This window comes from Fringilla coelebs, assembly GCF_963513975.1.
Source record: "Fringilla coelebs genome assembly, chromosome: 8".
NCBI lineage: Eukaryota > Metazoa > Chordata > Aves > Passeriformes > Fringillidae > Fringilla > Fringilla coelebs.
The window spans coordinates 3844900-3870851 of NC_140066.1; the positions used below are offsets into that span (position 1 = coordinate 3844900).

The 25952-nt window shown below is 50.5% G+C and overlaps 2 protein-coding genes across 2 annotated transcripts; both read right to left on the reverse strand.

The window, feature by feature from the left end:
* Positions 1 to 11744: 11744 nt before the first annotated feature.
* LOC311156694 (C-type lectin domain family 2 member B-like) lies at positions 11745 to 13275 on the reverse strand (the record flags this gene model as incomplete). Its single annotated transcript, XM_084210873.1, has 5 exons — positions 11745 to 12010; positions 12101 to 12201; positions 12402 to 12574; positions 12680 to 12829; positions 13134 to 13275. The coding sequence occupies 5 exons, from the start codon at positions 13273 to 13275 to the stop codon at positions 11896 to 11898; spliced, it is 681 nt and encodes a 226-aa protein (XP_084066999.1). The 3' UTR covers positions 11745 to 11895.
* Positions 13276 to 23364: 10089 nt separating this feature from the next.
* Positions 23365 to 24549, reverse strand: LOC311156127 (C-type lectin domain family 2 member D11-like; the record flags this gene model as incomplete). The annotated part of the gene is made up of 4 exons (XM_084209857.1): positions 23365 to 23469; positions 23670 to 23842; positions 23948 to 24046; positions 24402 to 24549. 4 exons carry the CDS (start codon positions 24547 to 24549, stop codon positions 23365 to 23367), a joined length of 525 nt encoding a protein of 174 aa, XP_084065983.1.
* Positions 24550 to 25952: the final 1403 nt, after the last annotated feature.

Here is a 25952-nt window from a genome sequence, read left to right on the forward strand (position 1 = left end):
GGAGAGATTCAAAGTGGTAAACACAGTGAATTATTGTAATGTACAACATAATCTAATTTCTTTAACAGAAATGCTGAAAACATTGACCATATGGTGTTACACTAAATACAATCTCGAGAAGCACCCGGTTTGTAGGACAGCTTGCCAAATTCCACATTGTTGTTTCTTTTGGTACAATTGCACTTTAAAAGGTCTGAGTAAATTTATGGTTCCTTAAAATTTGTGGCTACCATGAGTTTTTCTCAGTCTTAAATTACATGTGGTCAACATATTTATAACATTTTTCTAATCTCTCCAGTAAAACCATCAGGCCGTTATTTCAGCTACACTTTGTTCACATTTTCAGTGCCTTTTGCTATTAATAGCAGCAGAATAAGTTACATTTTGTAGTACCCAGAACTTTTAAGCATATGATTTTAGTGTTCTTAAGATTAAGCAAAGCTAGGTCTGAGTAATGTTATGTTTTATTACTCTATTAAGTTAATTTTTTAAGACTCGTTTACGTTGAGGTGGATTTCTGTCAGGTTTGAGTGTTACTGATTTTGAACAATGTCAAGTTTCAGTCTTCACTTTAAGCCGTTTCATGTTCTATTCCAGTTTTAGTAAGATCAGTTTTTATTCAGTATTAAAGATGTTAACTTTAAGTTAGAATTACACTGCAACTAATTTTAAGTCCTAAGTTAATTTTGTTTAAATATGGGTTTTTTACATTGCAAGATATGGTTATTTTTATTTGCTTCTAGAGATAAGACACATCCGACTGAAACAGCTGTGATGAAGCACTGATAAACCCCTGCTTTTGGGCAGAAGCAGATACAGTTCGTTGGGCCCTTGATCCTCTCACAGGTTGCACAGGTGTCAGTGCTGCACTGCCTGACAGGATCATTCACTGTGATCTCTTCTGGTTTATCTTCCATAGATAACACAGCAGAGTGGGGGGTTGTTCTACATTATGGCTGTTATCCATTGTCAGCTGTTCAGTGTTTCACTGGTATGGATACAGGAATGCTGGAAGAATATTGTCTGCAATTCCTGAGACAGTCACTGCTGATCTATTGGTTCCATCATGTCAATTCACTCATTTTTAGAACAGGCATTATTCATAAGGTATCATTACCTTATTGATACCTGGCTTTTCATGAGCTGTGCCATCTCTTTGTGTGACTGTCTACAGACTGGTGTCACTTTGGGATCTCTCTGGTTTGTTCCCCAGCTGCAGGTGCATCTCTGTGCCCAGGCTGCCTGCAGCCCTTCCCTGCACTGCCTTCTCAGCCTTTGGTCCCTCCTCTTGTTCCAGCAGGGTTGCTGTGCCTTGAGCCAGGGCTGTCTCATCATTTTCCTGTGTTTTCAGAGCTCCAGGATAAGATCTCTGGGCTCTGTCAAAAGCCCCATCTGAGCTGAGCTCCTGTGGTCTTTGCTGACCCTTTTGTGACCCATCCTGATGGGCCAGGGCTGTGCCCTGCTGAGGGCAAGGCAGCTTCTGCCCTGTGGCAATCAGACACAGCCCCAGTTATTCTCACAGGAGCACTCCAGCAGTTTGCTGTGTTTGGGGCATCTCACAGCTGCTGTTATTGAGGGATCTGTTTTTAAGGAATGTGAGGGAGACCCTCCCAATGAGGGTCTGGGCTCTGGCCAGGCTGTGGCTCTACCTGGTTGGAAAATTGCCAACAAACCCAGATGTTTTCTGCCTCAGATCTGTATTCATGTCTCTTGGACTTGGCAATTTGACCCTCTAACAATAGGACAGCTGGATCAAAATCAGGTAAACTTAAACCTAAGATGCTGTCAATTGGGCTACAGCTCCCTAAAAGGAGAGATGATGCCATTATCCCTGTAGATTAATTACATTGAATTAAATTAAATAGAACAAGAGTAAACGAGCCGAGTAAGTCAGAACTGAGCCAACTCTTGGGTCAGGGGTTAAAGGCAGTTACAGGGATTTAATCGCGTTCTGTCACACCGGTGTCCGGTGCTCAGGAATCCCGTCGGGGACAGGGGGTGACCGGGCCGTCACAGGGCCCTACTCGGTGCTGAGGGGAGCGGGGCCGGGGGATCGTGCCCAGAACCGCGATGGGGCTCGGGGCCGCGCCGGGTACCGGGGGAGCGGCGGCCACTCACGGCTGCACCGGTGTGCGCGCGTATCGCGATATCATCCTCAGCACCGCCGCCGCCATCGCGCCGCTCCTCCCCGGGGCCGAGCGCTTTGGGCCCCGGCGCGATGGAGGCGCTGCGGCGGCCGGCGCTGCCCGAGGATGCGGGGCCTTCCCGCCTGTTGGCGGCGGTGGGCCCGGGCGGCGAGGCGCTGCTGCGGCGCTGCGCTGAGCTGGCCCTGGTGCGCTTGGCCCGCTCCTGGCCGGCTGCGTGTGGCAGCGGCAGCCGTTCCGCCTGCGCTCCGTGCGGCGCCGCGGTGAGCCGGGAGCGGGCCGGGAGGCAGGGCGGGAGGAGCGGCCGGAGCGGGGGGACTGTGAGGGGGGCCCGGCGGCCGGGAACCGGGAGAGTGTGAGGGAGATACGGGAGCGTGTGAGGGGGAATCGGGGGCTGTGAGGAGAACCCGGTGGGCGGAATCGAGGAGCGTGTGAGGGGGAACTGGGAGCGTCTGAGGGGAAACCAGGGGGGATCGTCTGAAGGGAATCCGGCGGCCGGGAATCCGGAGCGTGCGAGAGGGGATCGGGAGCCTGTGAGGGACACCTGGCGGCGGGAACCGGGACCTTTTGAGGGTAATCCGGCGACAGGGAATGGGCGGTGTGTGAGGGGGAACGGGGCCGTGTGAGGAGGACCCGGAGGCCGGGAAGAGAGTGAGTGTGAGGGGGATCCGGGGATTGTGAGGGGAGCCCGGCGGCCGGAGTCGAGGAGCGTGTGAGGGGGAACCGGGATCGTTTGAGGGGGATCCGGCGGCCGGGAAGCGGGAGAGTGTATGGGGGACATGGGGGCCAGAAACCAGGAGCGTGTGAGGGGGAACTAGGGGCGTGTGAGGGGCACCCGGCGGGTTGGAACCGGGGCGTGTGAGGGGAACCGGGAGCGTGTGAGGGGGCCCCGGCGGCTTCCCCGACTCTTGGTGTCACAGCACGGGCAAACCCAGTGAGGCATCTGGTGCCACCTCCCTGCTGCAGCAGGGCCATCCCCGAGCACAGGACACAAGATTGTGTCAGCAGGGTCTGGGATATCCCAGTGAGGGAGACTCCGCAGCCTGTGTGGACAATGTGTTCCTGGGCATGGCGGTGCTGAGCCGCGTGTCCTCTCTGTGCAGGTGAGAGCCCGGCACACTTGGGCGGCAGCACGGTGTTCGGGGAGAACGTGGAGGATGAGTGGTTCATTGTGTACCTGCTCCGGGAGATGAGCAGGGAGTTGCTGGGGCTGGCAGCCAGGTAAGGCGGGTGCTGCTGAGCTGCTCTTGTGCGAGGGCTGCCTGGAGTGTCCGGGCTCATATTTTGTTTGAGGAAGAGCCAGAGTGAGGGAGTTGGGAACATTGCATTCAGGCCTTTACTTAGGATCAGGAACCAGCAGAGGTCGCATGTGGCACCTGAAATAATGCTTTTTAATGCCTGTGATGTTCTGAAGCAGTCAGGCTATGCTGGTTCTCCTGAAGCACTTCTCTAGTTGAAGAGAAAATTGTAACAATTATTGTTGTTATGGAAGCAAGATATATTTGATGAAACTTGTTTCAGTTAAAAGAGGTATTTTTCCTGGTTGCATTGTGGTCTCTGGCATCTCAAATAACTTTTTTAGAAAAGCTGTGCTGCTTCTTGTATTGGTTCTCTATTTGTACTTGAAGGAGAAGGATTATTTCAAGGTGAAGCAGTGTGTCTGTGGCTTTTGAACATTCCAGGGAAAATACATTTTAACCCTTGAACTTGTGTGAGGAGTTGCAGCAGGGCAAGAGCTTGAATCCTTATCTCTGTGTCAAATGAATTAATGTGTTTAAAGGGGACATGTGCAGGTTGTTCCACTTTGAAAGGATTTTGTTTTGGAAGTTAAAAAGGAAAAAGAGGGATGTGGGGATTGATTCATTCATCTAAAGCAAGGGGAGAAATACACTTGAGTGAAGAAAACCACCATATGTGATTGTGTGAGGTGTAAGTGATTTCCCTGGTTTACATTTAATTTCCACCCCTCTAGAATTAAATATTCTTCAAGGTCCATACATAACAGCATAGACCTGCCTGGGCCCATGCAAGTGTAATTTTTATGTGTGTTTGGTTTTTGTGAGTTCTGGGGCTTTTGGTAGTTCTGAGGTTTTGTATTTTTTTTAAAGATGCCTTTGACCACTTCTTTCAAGTTAATAAACTGGACATAAATTGAGTACTTACTTGAATGGTATTATATTGGACAACTTTATGGAAATTCTTAGGGTAATATCCTTTAATATACTTCAGTTATAGGAACGGCCCACTCCTGTATTGAGTTCCAAGTGCACATGGCAAAGACCAACGTTGGGAAAAGTTTCAGCAGCCACAAGAGAGGGGTGAGTGTGCCCTGAGCTCTGATTTGCAGCAGTAATTTCCAAGCTGGAATTGTGCTGCCAGTGGCCATTCTGAGTGATGGGATCAGAACCTTCCCACGTGCAAGCAAAGTGTGCTGGACCTGCACCACCATACGTTTTTGTCAAACTAGAGCTTACCTAAGCTTGGAATTTGTCCATCTTTTCCAAGGCTTAGTTGCATTTCCCTGCTTTGAGTAGTGGGGCAAGCAGCTTCAGGACTTGCTCCAATTCCTGTAGTAGTTTTCTCCCACAGGAATTGGAGCCAGGACTCAGCAACACTTTGTGTCCTTCTCTTGGAACCTAACCTGGGTGAAGGTCAGTGGTGATTTTCAGCTGGCATGAGCATTTGGTGTCTGAATTCCTGTCTGTCAGGACTCAGGAGTGTACTGGACTTTGTTGGCTGCAGAATTGTTGTTTCTTTTCTCCTGTGGTTTGCCTTTTTTTTCCCCTTTAAATCTGCTCATGCAATGTGATGACCCTTTCTCTTTGTACTCACTGCAGGCAAGTTCTGCTGGAGCAGCCCCATGTGAGAGTGCTGGCCCTGATTCTGGAGCTGAGGCTGCTGAGCTGGCAGCCCTGGATGTGGACATGAACCTGGTGGCAAACCTGCTGGAGTCCTACAGTGCCCAGGCTGGCCTGGCAGGACCCACCTCGAACATTTTACAGAGCCTGGGGCTGAATTTACCTGAGAGCAGCGAGCTCACTGGCAGCTGAGCAAGGCAGGGAGAGCCTTTGGACAAGACATGGCTGGTGGGGAGATGGAGCACAGACAGACGAGCAGCATGTGGAAGGAGAGGCCAAAGGTTTTAATTTGAGCATTCTGTTCCTTATGTGTCACTTCAGCAGAGTGAATTTACCTGCAAAAGCTCCTGTTTGGACACTGGTTTGGGTGGAAATGAGATTTTCTTAGTGGTGACGCATTTTCAGAAAACTGGAAAATGATGTAGAATGAATGACTGAAATGAGGTTTTCTTTTATTACAAAACCTCTCTTCCATTTTTCCAATCAGTGATCCAGTTTGCCACATTTCTAAAATGTCCTTTTACCCATTGCTGAGTGGGTTCAATATCTGGGCAGCAGTTCTTGTTCTGAGAATGCTGCTGCCTTCAGGGGCAGCTGGGGAAATAGCACATTGCAGGAAGAGTCTCAGGGATTTCGGAACGCTGGTGTAATGTTGGGCAGGCACTTAATCCTTGCCAAGAGCACGATGCTGCATTGTGAGACCTTCTGACAATTCTGTAAAAGCCTGTTCATTATTTAGCACAAGGATTTGAACAGTAATTGGAGCAAAGGTGTAAATATTGGCCAGAAGTATTTTTCAATTTTATTTCAATAAAAACAGAAATAGAACTTGAGTGCTGAACTCTTTTTGAAGGTCTGCATAAGTTCCTCAGTGCAGTATCAGTTCTTGGAGTTAAAGTATTTTTGTAATAGTTCATTATCTAAATGAATTCCATAATTGCTGAACATTGGTATCATGCCAGCAGTAGCTGCATGTGAGCCCAGGCTGAGCAGTTTTGGGGTTGTTTCAGTGAAAACGTGCCTGGAAGGCATGCAGCACATTGCTTGCATATGGAATGAAAAATCTATTTCAAATATGACAACTTTAATTTCAACAAGATAAATTTGAAATGAAATACGTAGAAATTCTTGATACCCAGACACCAGCAATGCAATCCAATGCCAGTTTGAAATCAGCTTTTTAATTTCTCTTTATTTTTTTTCATTCAGCAATTACTGAGTTCTCCTCCACTGATGTTGTGTAATTGACTTTGTCACCAGTTCAGGGAGAGCACTGGCAGGTTGGACAGGGATTAGAGATGGACAGCAAGAGCTGGGAAGTGTGAAGATGGTTCTGCTGAATTTCAAGGAATTTGGACTGCTGAGAGGTGAGAGACTCAGACAAATCTGTGGTGGAGAAATGGGGTTAACAGAGGTTTTTTAATTGAGACAAGGATAATGAGCAGTTAAAAAATTTTAAGGTTAATTAAACCTTCACAAAAAATTACAACAATGGACTGAACAAGATAAAATTACAGCACTGGGTGTTTCCGTGGCTGTCAGCCATGTACCCGTTTACAAAATGGATGCTCTGCCTTTTATAGCCTCAGCCCCTCCCAAAGTTTTGTGACTCAGCTCCTTCTGTAGGAAGGAACTGGGGACAAAGTGAAGCCCAGGCAGGAGAGAAGGGTGTGGAGAAGGTGCATTTTTAGGATTTGGCATACATGTAATTCCTTGCTCTGGTGTGTTTGATAATAAATTAAATGAATTTTAATTTCCCCAGTCTGGGCCTGTTCTGCCCATCATGGGTGAGAGATCTCTGGCTGCCTTTACTGAGAGCCCCGAGCCTTTCCTGCTGTGTTCTGTTGCCTGCCCAGGGGCAGCAGGAGAGGCACAGAGCGCTTTTGCTGGCCCCGGGCACCTGGCCCGGCCCAGCCCAGCCCAGGAATCCCTGCCATCATTCCCTGCACCATCACCCGGCCCCACGGCGGCTCCGGCTCCGCGGGCAGGCGGCTCCAGGAGCTCAGAGTGGGCAAAATGGGAGCGAGGGAGAGGAGGCAGCCGGTGCCAGCGGGTGAAATGGCTTTGCTGCCAGCTGGCAGGGAGAGCAGGAGGAGGAGGGAGAAAGTGGTGCCAAGTAAAGGGGAGAGAAAGAGGGACAAGGTGGTGGGGATGGCCATGGGGCAGGCGGGCATTTTGCTTTGTAGCTCTGTGGAAGGAAAGGAAGAACTGTAAAATCCATCCAGAAAATAAGGGGAGAAGTAGCAGGTGGTGGAAATCTCTGACAATTGAGGTTCATTTAATCTCCCTGAACTGCAAAAGCCAACAGTCTCCAAGCACCACCAGTGTTGTGGTGTGCCTTGCCCTGCCCCTGCCCTAGCTGCAGCAGCCGCCTGTTGAGACGAGCCCTGTTCTCTAAAAGAGCTGCACCGAGGGACCATTAGGGCAGGGCTGGTTAAGAAGAGAGGAATGGAAAAGGGTGGGAGATAACAGAACTGCACCAGGAATGGCCACTGACTGCTGTCACTAAAAGAGCTGCACAGAGGGACGGCCACACGATTCCATTTCCACACAGAAGTGGTGGGACTTGCCTTTCCCTTAATAACCACCAGTGGCATTTCCAAGGCCAGCAGGTACACTCAGAGGTGTCCAGAATCATCATTACACTGGGAAAACTGGGGTTGGCATCAGCTGTGACAAACATCAGGAAGAGCACAGGAGCAGAAATACAGATTTCCCAGCTCCCTCCCAGTGAGAACAGTATCAGCACAGGCACAGAAAATGCTGATATAACATCCTTTCCCACTGGTCCCTGTGCTCAGCTGGATGTAAAATCCTTTAGGTAGTGCTCCTCAGTGCTTTAACCCATGGAAATGCTGCAGAGGCACGCAGAAGATTTACTAGCATGTTAAAAAGAAGCTGAAAGACCAGGAAGGATGACATTTGGGATAGGGACAGAAGCAAATTCACACATCATATGACAGTTAAATATGGCTGCTGTGAGTATGCAGCATGGGGGACAGCTAGATTAAATTAGAATATATTCCAAAACTATTTGGCCTTATAACTGCAGCTAAGGTTAATAACCCCCACCAATTTATAAAAAGGGAAATCTGCTCTGAACTGATTTGGATCACCATCCCTGCAGCCATTGGGTATCATGACTCCTTTTCCCCACCAAACTACAAAGGCTTTCCTGGAAATCTCTCATTTCCTGTGTCCTACCTGTAACAGTGCTCCAGTGACCTGTGTGATCTCTCTGAAGGAACTGAGCTTGACCTTCCCAACAGCTCTGCTCTTCACTTCCCAGCCTGGTGCCCTTGGGAATTTCCATCTGGGAGCGCTGGCCTGCTGAAGGAGCGGCTCTGTTCCAAACACCCACCCTTTGCAGGAGTCCCCCACGATGGTATGTTCTCCTGCCTGCACTGATCCCTTTGCCTCTCAGCTCCAGCTGCAGCCCAGAAAGCTGGCAGCTGTTAAGGGCCCTTTGCCATGGCACGGCCCCACCCAGCTGATTCCCAGCCTGGCAGCACAGTGGGCGCACATTCCCAGCCCTGGCGCTTGTTCCCATCCCGCTGCACGGAGCCCACTTGTTCCCCAGTGTTCCTGCAGGAATCCAGGCCCAGGTGTCTCTGGGGTCTGCAGGGGCTCTCCTGGGGCTACGTGGGGGTGCCTGTGGCATTTGGGAGGGGGCCTGAGGTGTGGGGGTGTCTCTGGGAGTCCTGCTCTTTTTCCTTCATATTTCCCATCCTTTTTCCTCTCATGTTTCACACCCTTTTCTCCTCACCTTTCACAAGCTTTCCTGCTTCCTAAACGCCACCTTTTCACCATTATGCCATCTCCATTTTTAAGTCTTCCCCCTTTTTCTGCTGCCCTTTTTTTCCCTCATTATTTTCTCCTATATTTTCTTGATTTTTTCTGCCCCTCTCCCCCCTTTTTTTTGCTGCCTTTCCCATCCCCCACTTTTCCCCCTTTTTCCTCCATTTTTTTCTTCTTTCCCTTTTATTTTCTGCCTGTTTTTGCTGCCTTCTTTTCCCACCCTTTTCTACCAACTTTTTTTTCTACCTTCTTTTTTGCTGTCCTTTTGTGCTGCCTTTTTTTTCCAGCCCTTTTTTTGCCCCTCAATATAAATCCCTCAAATTATGGAATAAATTGATGTTTTTACCAATTTAAACTCTAAAAAATAAGGCACAACAGAGATTCCTGGTCAATTTAAACTGAAGGATGATGAAAATTGAAGGTTTGCTCTCATTTCAAACCTATCAAATCCCATCATAAAGGGTGTTCCCTGCTCTATCTCAGCAGGAAAATGGGGATTCCCCATCCATCCATACCCCTGCAATAATGGCCAAGGCAGGGTTCCTTTCAGTTGATGCCCTTAACACTGCAGATGGATGGGGATTCCCCCAGCTGAAACACAGACAAGAAGGGAAAATTACCCAGTTAAACAACTTCAGAATACACTTGGACAGAAATCCATTGAAAGGGAAGCACACACCACCTCTCTTCCCTAATTACCTCCATCAGGCTTCCTTCACTCTCAGAATTCAAAGTGGAGATGCCTCGTGTGTCACCTCAAAGCAGAGGAAGAGGCAGCATGGAAATGCTTCTTCTTCCAGGGCAAACTCTGCTGGGAACACTCCCAGAGCCTTGCAGGGCTCCACTGTGAAGCTGCTGAACAGATGGAAATAGTTGGGATGAGCACAGCCCCAGGGAAATCCCAGCCCCACTGATGGAAAAGTCAGATTACCCAAGCAGCAACATCAGCTGGAGTGTTTGCAAGAGAGCAGCTTTGTTCTGAACCTCAGCTCAGGAGTTCTCCTCATGCCCTAAGGGAGCCCTTCCATCTATTTGCACCGTTTGTACAGCACAGGCCACACAGCAGTTAAATGCGAGGGTCCTTTCTCACATCTTCCAAGGACAGTCCAAAATTCTCACATTCAGGCCAGCTTGTGATGATTTCCAGGAGCCCAGGGCAATTTGCATTTCCCAGTCGAGTTTGTTGTATGATGTTACAAATAACAATTATAGTTATTGGCTTTCACATTTAGGTGGTAACTTTTGTTTTGCAAGTTATGGTGCAATTTTTAATTACTGCTTTTGATGTAGTATAATCTGTCAGTTTATGGATGCACCCTTAAGCTTTTCTAAATAGTGGTGTAATAGATACTATCTTAGACCATAGCATAACGGAGACTGTGAAGTGTTGAAATGACCATTTCATGTAACTAACTCAGAAAATGGTGTATAAAAATTAAGTGATTTTCCACATTCACGGACTGTTTATCTGGAAGACAAGATAACGGAAGGAGAAGCCAGAGAACTGAAAAAACCAAAATTTATCAACCGTTTTTATCAGGGAGTGAAAATACAAGATAGAACCACAATAAAAATGAAATATATTAATTTAATCAAGAATATGGCATAAAGACAAGTCAAAGGTTGAAACCAAACAAAAGAATATATTACTTAAATGAATGTTTGAATATGTATAAACTCTAATGTGTAAGACCGTGTCTGGGCAGGCTGTTTGGGTCCACTCCAGCTAGCTATTGACCCTACTGCACATGATCTTACAGGGAGGACAGCAAGAGACTGGAAGTGCCATTATCCATGTGGGGACAAATGTCCTCTGTTTATTGACTTGTGAGACACCTGGGACTCTGGTGACTTCCCCGGTGAGAAAGAGGGCATGGCCTGATGGTGGGAGACTTTGATTCCCAGGGGAATGGAGGAGGAGGAGCATACCCAAGGGGATATAAGTGGGGAGGGAGGGGGGAGACACTGACCAGGGAAGAAACCACCAGGGGCTATTGGGGTCTGGGGTGCTGAGGAGGGACCATGTGATGGGAGAGAGGGAAGAACAAACCATGTGATATAACAGGAACTATTCGGTGCAATATAAAGGCTACTCTGTGCAAATCTCTAATAACCCAGGGCAAAACAGCAACTACTGAGTGCAATACAGCATTACTGAATATGCAGAGGCCTACAGTGTAACAGTACATTGAGAACATAGCTTAGGCCAACCCTGTGCAAATATACAAGAAACCAAAGGTGGGATTTTATCCCATAATAAACTTGTCTAAAAATTATAAACAGTGAGCCGTGTTTCTCACATACAATGAGGGCAATGCACTCACTCCATGTGAAAGCCACAGGGCTGCTTCTAGCCGGATAGCGGGATCCGTGCAGGATCAGGGTGCCCCAGGCGAGCAGTCTTGGGCCGGATAGCGCAGCCTTCCAGAGGCCGGGTGTCCAAACCCAAACTGCTCTATAGCTGAGGCTGGCTTTAGCAACCTTAGTGATTATCAGCTCTTAGTGATTTTCAGCTCTTTTATACTTTCAGCTCTTTAGCTTGCTAAGGTGCTCTGGCCAGCAGTGGCTATTGGGAATGCAGATGGCGAGGGAGATGAGAAGGCAGCCTGGTGGTTCCACGGTGGTTATAATGAGGGGTCTGTGAAGGGTTCTGACAACAGCGCTTCTGCCAGAACGGGCTCAGGTAGCCCCTTATGTAGGATTAAGGGGGCTCAGGAACTGACCAGTTGTAAGGGTTTGGGAGAATGGCTTATGGGGTCACAGAGATAAGCTAAGCCTGGAGGACCTAAGTGAAGACTCCTGGCTTAGTTACTATGACTTGGCATTTTCTTATCTCTAGGCTTCTGTTCTCCATGGAACTAAAGCTAACTCAGTGTCTGCTACAACTCCAGGCAGCATTGGTGGCAGGATGGATTGCAGATACTCTTCCTTTGCAGCCCCAGCCCAGCGTTGGCACTTGGGAGGAAGAGGCACTGAGGTGACCCTGAGAGGAAGTGCAAGGCACAGGGTGCAGCTGAGGAAGGACAGCCCTGTGCTGGGCTCAGAGGTGAGGCTGGCACTGCCCAGTGTGGAGAAGGTCCTTTCTACAGCCCCTGCTACAGGGGAGCTTGGGCCTTGCTGCAGACATACGGCCGCACATTGGAGCAGTTCTCACTCCTCAATCTCTTGTCAGCCAGGTACACACACTGGGAATTGCCAAGGACAGGAACCCTGCAGGGAGGAGCAGAGCCAGCGCCGGTTGCCAGGGGAACACCTTGTGCCCCTGTCCCCCCAGGCCCTGCCCGGCTCCCCGGCACTCACTGGGAGCTGTAGCTGCTGCCGTCCTCCCACTGCAGGCGCTCGCCCCGTCTGCGCAGCCCGAGCCAGAAATCGCCGCTCCCGCAGAGGCGGGAGAGCAAATCCTGCCCAGGAGAGAGGAGTGGGAGCTGCCCCGGCCCCTCGGGGGGACACGTGCCCGGGGCTGCCCCCGCACGCCGGGGCTCCTTCCCTGCAAGGCCCCGGCCCAGGGCTGCAGCCCCGGCCCTACGAGCACCGAGCCCGGCCCAGGAGCACCCCCAGGCTGCCCTCAGCCACCCCACACCGCCCGCAGCCCCTCACTCACCATGGCCTCCTCATCCTTGGCAATGGCCAGGGAGGCCCCGAGCTGGGAGCACCGTTCCTGACCCTGCTCCCAGGTGCCGTAATCCCGTGAGAAGGTGTAGCAGACCCCATTGTAGCCAATCCAGCCTAAGGGACAGCACTGCTGGGTCACAGGTGGAACTGGAACCTGTGGTGCTGCTCCAGGGCGAAGAGGAGAAGGTGTGAGGATTCCCCTGTGCAGGGAGCAGGGAGCCCGCTCTGCCCCAAGGGGCTGGGCCCAGGCTGCTGCCCCTCCCTTACCTGACTGCACAGCCAAGGCCCCCCCCAAAGCCAGCACCAGCACCAGGAGCAGCAGAATCAGCACCGCCGTGCCCACGGGATGGGACCTGAACCATTCACCTGGAGCAGGAAAGAGCTGCTGGCTGCCAGGAGCAGAGCCGGCCCTGCAATCTGCTCAGCCCATGGCCAGGGAGCAGAGCAGGGAGCCCTGAGCCAGTGTGGCCCTCACTCAGCTGGCAGCCAGAGAGCCAAGAGCCTGGACACAGCCAGGGACACAGCTGTGGGGACAGGCTGCAGCAGGAGAACTGCACAGCCTTGGGGGCAGCTGGGGCTCTGGCTTCCAGCCACTGATGGGACCCAGCAGAGCACGAGGCCTCTTCCAGACATCGGGAAACAGCCACACACCTGCCAGCCCTGTCCTTGGGAGGGGACACTATCCCCTCCCTAGAGGCCACAGGGGTGGCCCTGCACTCACCCAGCAATCTTCTGAGTCTATTCCCTGTTGCTGATCTGTTATCCACGGGCTCATTCACCACCCCACGAATGGATTCACTCTCCTCCTGCTCACAGCTGGCATCTCTTCGCGTGTAACAAACAGCACCTTGCTGCCGAGACATCAGGAGTGCCGGCAAAGCCTTTGGGAGTTCGGCCTTGGGAACAGTTTTACACCTGTGGTCATGACACTCTGAAAGGGACACGATGAGCGGTCACTGCTGGTGCCGGCCCTGCGGGACCCCGAGGCTCAGGTGGGCGGTGCCAGCCCTGGCTGTGCTGTCCCCACTCCCCAGAGGTGCGGCGGCAGCTGCGGCTCGCAGTCCGCCTGCCGAGGGACAAGAACCAGCAGCGCCGGGCTGCTCACCACTGTGCCCCGCATTCCCTGCCCCGGCGCCTCGGAGCCCGGGGACACCGGGCGCCGGCACGGCCGCTGTGGCTCCCTGCCTGTGTGAAAAATGACCAGGTAATTTTGGCTTTCACATTTATGTATGAGCCTATGCATGTTCTTAGTGATTATAACTATTTAGAAATAGTCTCAATTACAACTTTTTTTAGCTGCATATTAATATAATATAATCTATCACCTTAAGTATGCACTGTATTGTTCATAGAAACAGTAGTGTAAGCAATGTAACATCTATGTATCACTTATAGAAATAATAGTGTGATGAATGTACCGTGTTATTGACTGGAGCAACACATCGATGTGAAAAAGGCTTTTGTGTAACTTAAAATCATTGTAAGGGCATCCACTGACTGACCCATCCAAGTGATAACTGTGAGACAAACCAGAGCACCAGAGAACAATCATAGAATACCATGTTAAAATTAGGGAGGGCAGCTAAAATCTTTTTAGAGGATTTGAAACAGCAGGATGGAGGCACAAGAAGAAATAAAATATATTTACCATACACCCAGGAAGTCAGAAAAAGGAGTTCCCAAAATATCAGAGAGTTCGAAGGAATGGTTGAAAAATGCATGAAAGCCATGAATATACATGAACCTGAGTGAGGTAACCGTATAAAGATAACAGTGTGTATATAATCCCCCTCCCGTCTGCCAAACGCATCGGGAACAGCCACTGTGCAACAGGCTGGAGAAAATGTCTGGTGTGGAAGGAATTTCGGCCATTTGGAATTTTAGGCGCGTTGGAAAGTGGCCACGGGCGAAAACCGTGCTAAGACAAAAGTCCCCACGCTGTTGAAGGTGGTGAAGAATGGCTATCCCAGGGAAGCTGCTTCTGGGGGTCTCCACAGTGAATTACCACAGGGATTCTTGGGCTGGGCTGGGCTGGGCCTGGCCATGTGCCCAGGGCCAGCAAAACCGCTCTGTGCCTCTGCTCCTGCCGCTGGGCAGGCAGCAGAACACAGCAGGAAAGGCTCGAGGGTCGGGAAAAGGCCAGGGAGAGATCGGTCACTGGTCGTAGGAATAAGGAACACGACTGAGGGGAATTACGTGAATTTATTATCAAACAACTCAGAGAAAGAGAACGAGAGGTAAAGCAGCAGGGGTTCAGCCTGGGAACCAGGACTGTGCCCTCAGCCCCTGGCAGCTGCACAGGGGGATAAAGGATCCCCGGGCCCGAGCAGCGGCTGTGCCCCAGCGTGGGGATGTGTCCAGAGCCCCCGCTCCGTGCCGGGCTCGGAGGGCCGAGCGCGGAGCGGGCACTGAGCTGCTCCGTGGAGCTTCCAGCCCCGCTGGGCCCGGCGGGCGCGGCACAGGCTCTGTCAAACACTCCAGCTCCTGCAGCTCAGGAACTAAGAAATGGCTTCTAAGAAGTGACTTTGATGTCAGTGAGCAGGTTATTATGGATTATTCTTACACTGGAAAGCAGTCTTCACACCCTACTGATCTTTGCATCAGCCAAGAGTGTGGAGGCTGCTGCCCAGAAAGCTCTGAGTTGTATCTTCCTTTTCAATCTTATCTGCCCCTTGTTTAATTGTAAAAAATAAATAAAATGCAGGGAGCACTGGCCCAGGGTCTCAGGACTTGCTTATATCTTCCAAAGAAAGGGAAAAAAGTGTGTTTGTCCCAAACCACAGAGTTGAAAAGTTCATGTTATCTACATATATTTTGAAAAGGAAAAGAGGAAGAGTTAAATATCAGTTACTGTGCCAGTGGTGCTCCAGCTTATTTCTGTTCTCTTCTTTGACTTGTAGCATCTCTAAAAATATTTTTAAAAAAGAAAAGAAAAAAAAAAAGAAAAAAAAAAGAACATTGAATTTAAGCTGAAGGAGAAGCAATCTGGCTGCAGGTTTGTGGCACTCCAGTGCCTGAGTTCCAGTAAAGGAGCTCATCCCCTCTGCAGTTACAAGCCAGATCCCAAAGTCCTGAGCATCAGCTTTCAGCTTTTTGAACGCTGAACTGTAAGAAAAGCTGCTGGGGAGGGCCATGATCCAGGCACATCTGTGGCATTTCCTCTGCCCAGCTCTCTGAGCTGAGCTCGAGTCTTTTCTTCTCCTTGCTGGCTTTGGCTCATGCATTCCTTGAGGGGCTGGCCCTGCACTGACCAGAGCATGAACTGACCAGCAGACAAACAGCTTCTGCAGGGTGGGTCTGTCCTAAATGGAGCATTTCCCAAAGGAATGCCAGGGCCTTAATTTCACTGACTCCAGATGGCATTCAAAGGAACCTGGTGTAATGCACTCCATTTCTAAACAAGGAGTGCACAAGGCTCCTGCACTCCCTGCCAGGGTCATTCTTTGAGCCTTGCAGAAAGGCAGCACAGAGCTTGGGAAGCACCAACAACTTCATCCAAAATGCAAATCAATAGCCTGGGCAGAGCCTGACTTTAAAACCTGTTTTAAACCTGAATTAAAGAGCAGTTGCATTGCCAATTGACAAGATGAGAAAGGTTTCCTTAGCAGTTGTTGAGATGACAATGTAAGGGAGAGGATGGAGCATGGAGTGGGGGAAAGAAGGGGAAAACCTTCATTTGCACAGTGGGCTTTTAACCATCATGCTCACGTCTCAAGGACTTATAGAAATCATTCTAATCCCAAGAAAGGAAAAGCTTCCTGGATATTCCTCATTTCAGCAAGAGCCTATGGAAGCCCTCAGCAGCGGGAGATTGGGATAACTGCAAGGCTGGTTTCTGGAGCAGAGGGAGCAGGGTCTGCACCTCAAAACCAGACCTGCACCCACAGCAGCCAGAAGGTAGAAAAACAAGGATCCAACAAAGCCTTAAGTGGGGAACGGGTTATCAAGGGTTTTATAAGGAAAGAACAAGGTCTGGGAAACAGGACCTGGAAGGTGAGAGGGGAAGGAAATAGGGAGGAAGCTGAGGCCTCTTCAATTCGAAAAGAGAAAAGAAGGGAGGAGGCTAGAAAAGGCTGGCGCTAAATTTGAACGCAGCCGGCACGGCCGCTGTGGCTCCCTGCCCGTGAACACGGAGCGGCTCCTGGCACACGGGGCAGCGCCGAGAAGCCTCGGCCCCGGAGCCGGCAGGATGCGGCGCTTTCTGCCCGCACTCGGCGCCTGCAGCGCTTTGGGCTCTGAGGCACGTTCAAGTTCATCCCGTGGCAGCCCAGACACGGGTGGCACGGACACCTCCCGCCCGGGCAGCGGCCCGGAGCCGGTGCGGCACGGCCGGGAACTGTCCCGGGCACGGAGCAGCCGGCTCCATCCTACCGAGAGCCGCCGGGATGAGCCATCGCTACCGCGGCACCGGCTCGTTCCCGGCGATCCGGGCACGGGGGAGACCGCGGGCAGCCCCTCCCTCGGCGATCTCAGCGCAGGGGGGACACGGGGGAAGCCGGCACAAGGAACTCGCCAGAGCCCCCCCTCCCTCCCTCACCGCGGCCCCCTCCGCCCGCAGCGAGCCCCGAGCTGGGGCAGCACCGACCGCAGGTCGCACCTTGGCTGGAGCTCGCGGCTCCGCCGCCGCCTCGCCGGGCTCCGGGTGCCGCCGCTGATGCGGAATGACCCGAACACGCCGCCCAAGCACATCCAGCAGTGCCGGTCCAACCCGCCGCTTGCCCGCGCTTTTTTGAACAATCACAGCACGGATCACCGGCCAATGGCAGCGGGGCGAGCAGGCGCGGGAAGAAGCCCGGCCGAGAACGGCTGCCCCGAGGGCGAGTCGGCAGCGCGGAGGAGCACCCGGGACGGATCCCGGGCTGACAGCGAGGGCACTCAGAGCGGGTTGTCCGGACCCAGGAGACACAGCCGGTGAGTCTGCCAGGGAAGGGACGTTGTTAGATCTGTTGGTTGTGAATAGAGATGGGATGGTGGGAGATGTGCTGGTTGGAGGTCTCCTGGGGCATGAAATTACAGTGTTCTCAATATTTCGAGGTATCAGGAGAAGCATCAATAAAATTTTTATACTAGACTTCTGGAGAGTTGACTTTGGCTTGTGAAAAACACAAATCCCTTGTTTTTAAAAGTTTAACAGTAAAAAAATGGTCATAAAAATAGCAACATAATTAGACTAATGACAATTTGGTTTTGGACAATACGAGACAATAAAAACAAAGAGTTATGGACGTCCGGGTACCTTTTTCTTGGCTAAATAAGCCCAAAAAAGGCCCCATGTTAACAGAGGATTAACCCTTAAAAGCAGCAGCCAGTTGCACATTCATACAGCTCATCCATGATGCATCAATTCCATTCACACACAGGATTCTGGCTGGGCAGTATCAGCTTCTTCCTCATAAGCCTAACGGCGTCATCCTGGCGTGCGCGGCGGGAAGAAGTTCGTTTCTGCCGATAATGGAGCAGTAAATTCTCTTTCTCTGAAAGATTCGGGTGTCCTGTGGCTGCTGTCTCAGTGGGAGTCCTCTCTTTAAAAAAAAAATTGTCTTCCATAGCATAGTTTCTATTTTAACATTATGTTATAATCTAAAACTATATTAAAGACACTACTAAAGAAAATTAATACAGCTTAACTTTCTAACATAACACATATAATATTCATTTTAATATTTGCAAAAAGCCAATTATAAAATATGCATTTTTCACAAAAATGCTAACTCTTTCAATACTTCAATCCTCCCTCGGGTATAAAAAAACAAAAACAAAGAAACCAAGATACAGGCATATAAAAAAATAACGTAAAACCTTCAAAATCAGTTAAGAAGAAGTTAAATCCCAAATAAAAAAAAAAGGGGGAAAAATACCTCAGTTTTTTAATGGAAATCCTCTTATAAACTATGAAGAAAAAACTTTTTTTCCTCTATCACATGAAACTATAAAAAAATGAAGGTATTCAGATAATATCAAACAAAAACCTCCATACTAAAATAAACAAATATTAAAATAACTGTAATCGCATAAACAGCTTAAACAAAAAGAGAGAAAGATCATCTTATACTTCCAATAAAAGAAAGAAATCTGTCCTCGGAGGTTAAAATAATTTTTAAAATAAATAATAATAACTTTTGCCTTTAAACAACTCATCATAAAAACAATACCCTGTAAATCAACATAATCCATCAACAAACTAAAATCTTTTAATATCTAATCTATAATCTTAAAAAAGATTATAAAAATAAGAAAAACTTCACAATAGCAGTTCCCCAAACAACAACTATTCGTTACAAAATTAAAAACCACACAACAAACTGTTTTCTTTTATCTTATAGAGAAGTCTCCATAACCTTAACAAAAAAGACTTCTCTCCCTAAATAAACTAAAAAAATTTTATTTTAAAAGTAATAAACTGAGTAGAAATTTTAAGTTTACTTTCTTTATATTATCAGTAAAAAAAATGTTGTAAAGGAAAGAAAAGTGTTCTGAAAAGTTTACTTTCATTCTTGCTACTTTTTTATTTCAGTTACTTTCACTAAAATTTTATACCCTTTAAAGGTTTTAAATCTACTTTACATTTCCCTTAATCCCAGCTCAAAACAAAAAATAAATACATTAGCAATTAACCAACACTAAAACCCACCACACTCATCAAAACATTAATTTAACAATCTCAAAGAAATCTGAAATTAACAAACCAAAACCACTAAATAGTGTTCATCCAGCCACACTTCATGTACAAATAGAATTCCCAAAAAACAGATGTTTCAAGTTGGAACTAAAGTGTTTCTGTATTTAATGTTCTTTTGTGTGTCAGAGAAGATTTGGGCTTTAAAGATGAAAATCTGCCTCTGTTGAAAACAAAGAGAAATTTTCCTTTTATGGAACCCTCATTTTACCTCAGGTGTCTGTGACTCCCTATTGGTTTTGCCCCCTGAATGTGAATGCAATTTTCAGCACCAGCTGGGCTTTGTTGGAAATGGTATTGGGGACCCATAAGAAAAGTTGCTCATTTGAGTGGCTGAGAGCATGGTGAGGTTTTTAGCATTTCCTTCTCTCAGGTGGGATCTGATGGCCTGAGGTGGCCTTGTCTCCTCAGGGATTTCCTGCCCTAAGGAAGCAAAGGCTGATGGACTGTGCTTGATCCTCTCCTGTCTGATGGGGAGGAGCAGCAAGCAGCAGAGCTGGAATCACCTTCTCCATTCCTGATTTCTCCTGCCAACAGATCACTTGGCTCTCCCAGGGTCCAGAGGTCACTTTTCCTTTTTGATGGATGGCCTGAAGGCACCCAGGTGCTGCAGGTTAGTCCTGCTTCAGAAATCCTTTTGGCTTGGAAGTGTCCTTCTAGCTAAGAGCTGAATTTAGAAACAGACAGATGCAGTGAGGCCAGGGAGCAAACTCAGAACTGTTGGTAGGATCCCAAAGAAAAAGATCCCTAGAAAAGACTGCAGTTGTTTTTATAACAAAGTTTCTAGCAGGAGTTTCTGAACTCCAGGTGAGCCATGGAATAGTTTAGCAGTGTCAGAAACAGCACATCCAATCTTGGGCACGAGTTAGGGTTAGGGTTCGCAGCTAACCCTAAAACTGTCAGGAAGTTTTCCCAGCAGAAAACCAAGGTTACCACAAGCTGCCATATTCTTTGCTGAAACTGCTAACCACATACAGCCACTTCCTCCTTGTGGCTACCCTCTGACAGCCGGGTCTCAAAGGCTTTGTTTCAGTGCGGGGATTCAGATGCTCACAGAATCTTTAGCACTGCTGTAGAAAACTAAATATATACCTTGTCAAAGTGTACCTTAAGTCAGCACTGACAGCTGTACATCAGAAAGTGATTTTCTGTCTGACTGAAGCAAAACTTCTTTAGAAAACAGGAGACCTTCCATTGATGAGAATTCTTTATTAGAAATTGCAGTTGTTTTCCACTCAAATTTCCATACATAGCACAGACACATTTCCCCCTTTCAGTCCAAGATGAAATCTTGATGAAAACCTTTGTTTGACAGCCACTGTCCCCTCTGCAGAGAGGCCTGGAGCTTTCCTCACCCTATCCCCAACTGTGAGCTGTCCTCCACAGCAGCAGAGCCACACGTTCCCCTGCTCAGGTAAGAAGTGAAAGGTGCCCCCTGACAGAGCACAAGCTCCTCAGGCAGTGGGCTCAGGCTGTTGTGAGTTCCTTTCCAACACCCCATGGGAATGTCAGGGGTGAAAAATGCCCCGTGTGCTGTGCACCAGCAGTGACCCTCAGTCAACCTTTGCAATCCTCTCCCTCGAGCATGGTAAGGTGGGGGCAAGAAAGGAACCCCAGACCTCTGTCATTGCTCAGCTGTCTGTTAATGCAACAGGGACTAGAAGGCAAGAGTGAGTTGGCCTCAGCCTGTACTCACCACTAAGATCCACCTGCTATGAGCAGCAACCCCATAAGCATGGTAAATGGGGGTCAAAAAGCCACACCAGACCTCAGTGATCCCATTTTGTCCATTCCAAATAAGTGTGGCTAAAGAAAACCTGAGATTTTTCCTTCTCTTCCCACTGTCCTCGCCCTCACCGACAGATGCTAGTGTGACTCATTAAAAATGTTTTTGAGAGATTATAAGAATTGAAAATGGCAGTTAATTCTTCAAGGCAAATGACTCATAGGAAAGGAAAAAAGACGTTTGTTATAAACAAATGATGTGATGGTTGGCTCTCACAATTAAGGGATAGATATTACGTCTATGTTAGGAGAAGGTTTGTAGATGGAGAGTGCTGTTACTGTAATATGTCCCCCCACAGTCCCCTTTCCCTCCCCCTGTAGCAGCCTCAGTAGCCAGGGCATTTGGGGAGGGCTGGCTCATTACCAGGAGGGGCCACAGGACAACACCTGAGCTCCAGTCACGGTGTGAGGAAGTGATCTCCAGCAGTGGAGGGCAGAGAAGGAGCTGAGTGACAAAACTTTGGGAGGGGCTGAGGGTATAAAAGGCAGAGCACCCATTGTGTAAACGAGCACAGGGCTGACAGTCCCAGAGACCCCCAGTGCTGTAATTTTTCCTTATTCAGTCCGTTGTTGAATTTTTTTGTTAAGATATAATAAACCTGTACAATTTTAAAAGTAAGGGATGTTTCTCACATCTTCCAAGACAGTCCAAAATTCTCATCTTCAGGCCAGTTTGTGATGATTTCCAGGAGCCCAGGGTGATTTGGATTTCCCAACTGAGCTGGTTGTATAATGTTATAAATTACAAATATAGGTATTTATGTATTAACCTTTGTTTTGTAAGTTATTATGGATCACAAAAATCCTGATATAGTGCAATTTGTAATTACTGCTTTTGATATAGTATAACCTGTCAGTTTATGTATGCACTTTATAGCTTTTATAAATAGAGGTGTAATGGATACTTAGACCATAGCATAATAGAGATTAAAATGTTGAAATGATTGTTTCATGTAACTCACTCAGAAAATGGTATAAATCAAATAAGTGATTTCCCACATTTGGGGACTTTCTTATCAGAAAGACAACAGAAGCAAAAACCAGAGGCTGGGAAAAAACCCCACTTTATTGACCCTCGTTATCAGAGAGTGAAAATACAGAAAGATAGAACCACAAGAAAAAAAATAAAATATATTAGTTTAAGGTACAAGATGGCCTGAGGACAACTCAAAAGATAAAAACAAACAAAAACACATGTAGATTGAAAGTTTTGTTTGTAACAACTCGTTTAAATATGCATGTACCTGTAAAATGTAACAGTATATAGAGAACATAGTTTAAGTTAGCTGTGTACAAATATACAAGCACCCCAGGGTGGGATTTTAACCCTTAATTAACTTTTATAAAAAGTGTAAATAGTGAGCCATGTTTCTCACGGGTAATGTGGGCAATGCACTCACTCCAGGCAGCATCGGTGGCAGGATGGATTGCAGAGACTTTTCCTTTGCAGCCCCAGGCCAGCTGGGGGTGAAGAGGCACTGAGGTGACCCTGGGAGGGAGTGCAAGGCACAGGGTGCAGCTGAGGAAGGACAGCCCTGTGCTGGGCTCAGAGGTGAGGCTGGCACTGCCCAGCATGGAGAAGGTCCTTTCTGCAGCCCCTGCTACAGGGGAGCTTGGGCCTTGCTGCAGACATACGGCCGCTCATGGGAGCAGTTGTCACTCCTCAATCCATCATGAGCCAGGTACACACACTGGGAATTGCTGAGGACAGGAACCCTGCAGGGAGGAGCAGAGCCAGCGCTGGTTGCCCGGTGCCTCAGGTTGGGAATAGGGGTATTCTATTCCCATCTGTTAGAGGAGGAGCAGTTATCTTCTGTTAACTGGGCAGTTTTCTTTATCTCCTCCACAATCAATCCTCCCTCCATATATTCTGTTAATGGGCAAGTGAATGTCACTGCATGGCTGATAAAATTCCATCATCCCATTGTGAGATGCTCAGCCGAGGGGGAGGAGCCAAGCATTCCTACCTGGATACAACCTGAGGTTTGGAGCGCCACAGCACCCTTTTCCACTGGGTTCCCAGAGGAGCACCTTTCTTCTCCACTGGATTCCCAGAGGAAGAACAGGCCCATCTACACTATGACTGGACCTTCTGAGGAAAACTCCACCCTTCTACAAGAGCACTGCTCCTACACAACCATGCCTGTCACTGCAGGAGGGCTGCAGCCACCACTGAATGGGACTGCTGCCACCACCCTGACCCAGAGGGTGTCAGGTAATATTTTGAACCAGCCAGTAGGTTTCTTTTTGTTTCTATGATTACATTTGTATTTTTAGTTCCCCTAGTCAAGAAGTGTTATTCCTTCTCCCATATCTTTGCCTGAGAGCCTTGTAACTTCAAAATTATAACAATTCAGAGGGAGGGAGTTTACATTTTCCATTTCAGAGAAGGCTCCTGCCATTCTTAACAGACAGCTGTCTTGCCAAAACAAGATAACAGCGGAACACCTTGTGCCCCTGTCCCCCCAGGCCCTGCCCGGCTCCCCAGCACTCACCGGGAGCTGTAGCTGCTGCCGTCCTCCCACTGCAGGCGCTCGCCCCGTCTGCGCAGCCCAAGCCAGAAATCGCCGTTCCCGCGGAGTCGGGAGAGCAAATCCTGCCCAGGAGAGAGGAGTGGGAGCTGCCCCGGCCCCTCGGGGGGACACGTGCCCGGGGCTGCCCCCGCACGCCGGGGCTCCTTCCCTGCAAGGCCCCGGCCCAGGGCTGCAGCCCCGGCCCTACGAGCACCGAGCCCGGCCCAGGAGCACCCCCAGGCTGCCCTCAGCCACCCCACACCGCCCGCAGCCCCTCACTCACCATGGCCTCCTCATCCTTGGCAATGGCCAGGGAGGCCCCGAGCTCGGAGCACTGTTCCTGACCCTGCTCCCAGGTGCTGTAATCCCGTGAGAAGTAGTAGCAGACCCTTCTGTAGCCAACCCAGCCATAGGGACAGCACTGCTGGGTCACAGGTGGAACTGGAACCTGTGGTGCTGCTGCAGGGTGAAGAGGAGAAGGTCTGAGGATTCCTCTGTGCAGGGAGCAGAGAGCCCTCTCTGCCCCAAGGGGCTGGGCCCAGGCTGCTGCCCCTCCCTTACCTGACTGCACAGCCCAGGCCACCCCCAAAGCCAGCACCAGCACCAGGAGCAGCAGAATCAGCACCGCCGTGCCCACGGGATGGGACCTGAACCATTCACCTGGAGCAGGAAAGAGCTGCTGGCTGCCAGAAGCAGAGCTGGCCCTGCAATCTGCTCAGCCCATGGCCAGGGAGCAGAGCAGGGAGCCCTGAGCCAGTGTGGCCCTCACTCAGCTGGCAGCCAGAGAGCCAAGAGCCTGGACACAGCCAGGGACACCGCTGTGGGGACAGGCTGCAGCAGGAGAGCTGCACAGCCTTGGGGGCAGCTGGGGCTCTTGCTTCCAGCCGCTGATGGGGCCCAGCAGAGCACGAGGCCTCTTCCAGACATCGGGAAACAGCCACACACCTGCCAGCCCTGTCCTTGGGAGGGGACACTATCCCCTCCCTAGAGGCCACAGGGGTGGCCCTGCACTCACCCCAGAATCTTCTGTGTCTGTTCCCTGTTGTTGATTGGTCCTTGTGGGGGTCCTTCCTAACCCCACGAATGGAGCAGGATTCACTTTCCTCCTGCTCACAGCTGGCATCTCTCTGCCTGGAATAAACAGCTCCTTGCTGCCGAGACATCAGGAGTGCTGGCAAAGCCTTTGGGAGTTCAGCCTCGGGAGCAGCTTTACACCGGCGCACTGATGGCACCCTGAAAGGGACACGATGAGCGGTCACTGCTGGTGCCGGCCCTGCGGGACCCCGCGGCTCAGGCGGGCGGTGCCAGCTCTGGCTGCGCTGTCCCCGCTGCCCAGAGGTGCGGCGGCAGCTGCAGAGACAAGCGCAGCCTCCGGGAGCTCTGCGGTGCCCGCAGCCCCGGCCCCTGTGGCTCTGCAGCCCAGCTCCGTGCCGGGACGGGCGCTGACAGCGCCTGCGAGCTGCCGGGTGCTGCCGGCCCGGGGCAGCTGCGGCTCGGAGTCCGCCTGCCGAGGGACGAGAACCAGCAGCGCCGGGCTGCTCACCACTGTGCCCCGCATTCCCTGCCCCGGCGCCTCGGAGCCCGGGGACACCGAGCGCCGGCACGGCCGCTGGGGCTCCCTGCCCGTGAACACGGAGCGGCTCCTGCCACACCGGGCAGCGCCGAGAAGCCTCGGCCCCGGAGCAGGCAGGATGCGGCGCTTTCCGCCCGCACTCGGCGCCTGCAGCACTTCCGGCTCTGAGGCACGTTCAAGTTCATCCCGTGGCAGCCCAGACACGGGTGGCACGGACACCTCCCGCCCGAGCAGCGGCCCCGAGCCCGGTGCCGCACGGCCGGGAACTGTCCCGGGCACGGAGCAACCGCCTCCGTCCTACCGAGAGCAGCCGGGATGAGCCATCGCTGCCGCGGCACCGGCTCGTTCCCGGCCATCCGGGCAAGGAGACCGCGGGCAGCCCCTCCCTCGGCGATCTCAGCGCAGGGGGACACGGGGGAAGCCGGCACAAGGAACTCGCCAGAACTCCCCCGCCCCTCACCGCGGCCCCCTCCGCCCGCAGCGAGCCCCGAGCTGGGGCAACACCGACCGCGAGTCGCACCTGGCCTGGAGCCGCTTCCGAGCTCCGCCGCCGCCTCGCCGGGCTCCGGGTGCCGGCGGTGGTGCGGAATGACCCGAACGCGCCGCCCGCCGCTGCCGCTGGGGTCCCGGACCGACCAAACCTAAGACGTGCGGCACTGGAGCTGCCGTGTCACTTTAACCGATGTTGTGGAAGAGCTTTTTGACCTTTTTGACCTATCAGGAACTCAGCAAGGGCTGGTGGCGAGACGCCAGCGGGGAAGCCAGCCGGGGAAAGGCGTCTTGGAGTCAGCGGCGTCACTGTTGCATTCTGGCATCACTGTTCCTCTTGGCGCCAAATTAGCGAGGCGCGTATGCGGAGGCAGAGGCCAGGCGAGGTGAGGATTTAGGTCATTCCTGTCCTTAAAAAATCTTGCTAAGAAAAGGGCCCTACGCCGGAGGAGCTGGTGAAGAGCCACAGCCCAGGGGAAGCCGCTTCTGGTGCTGTCAACAGTG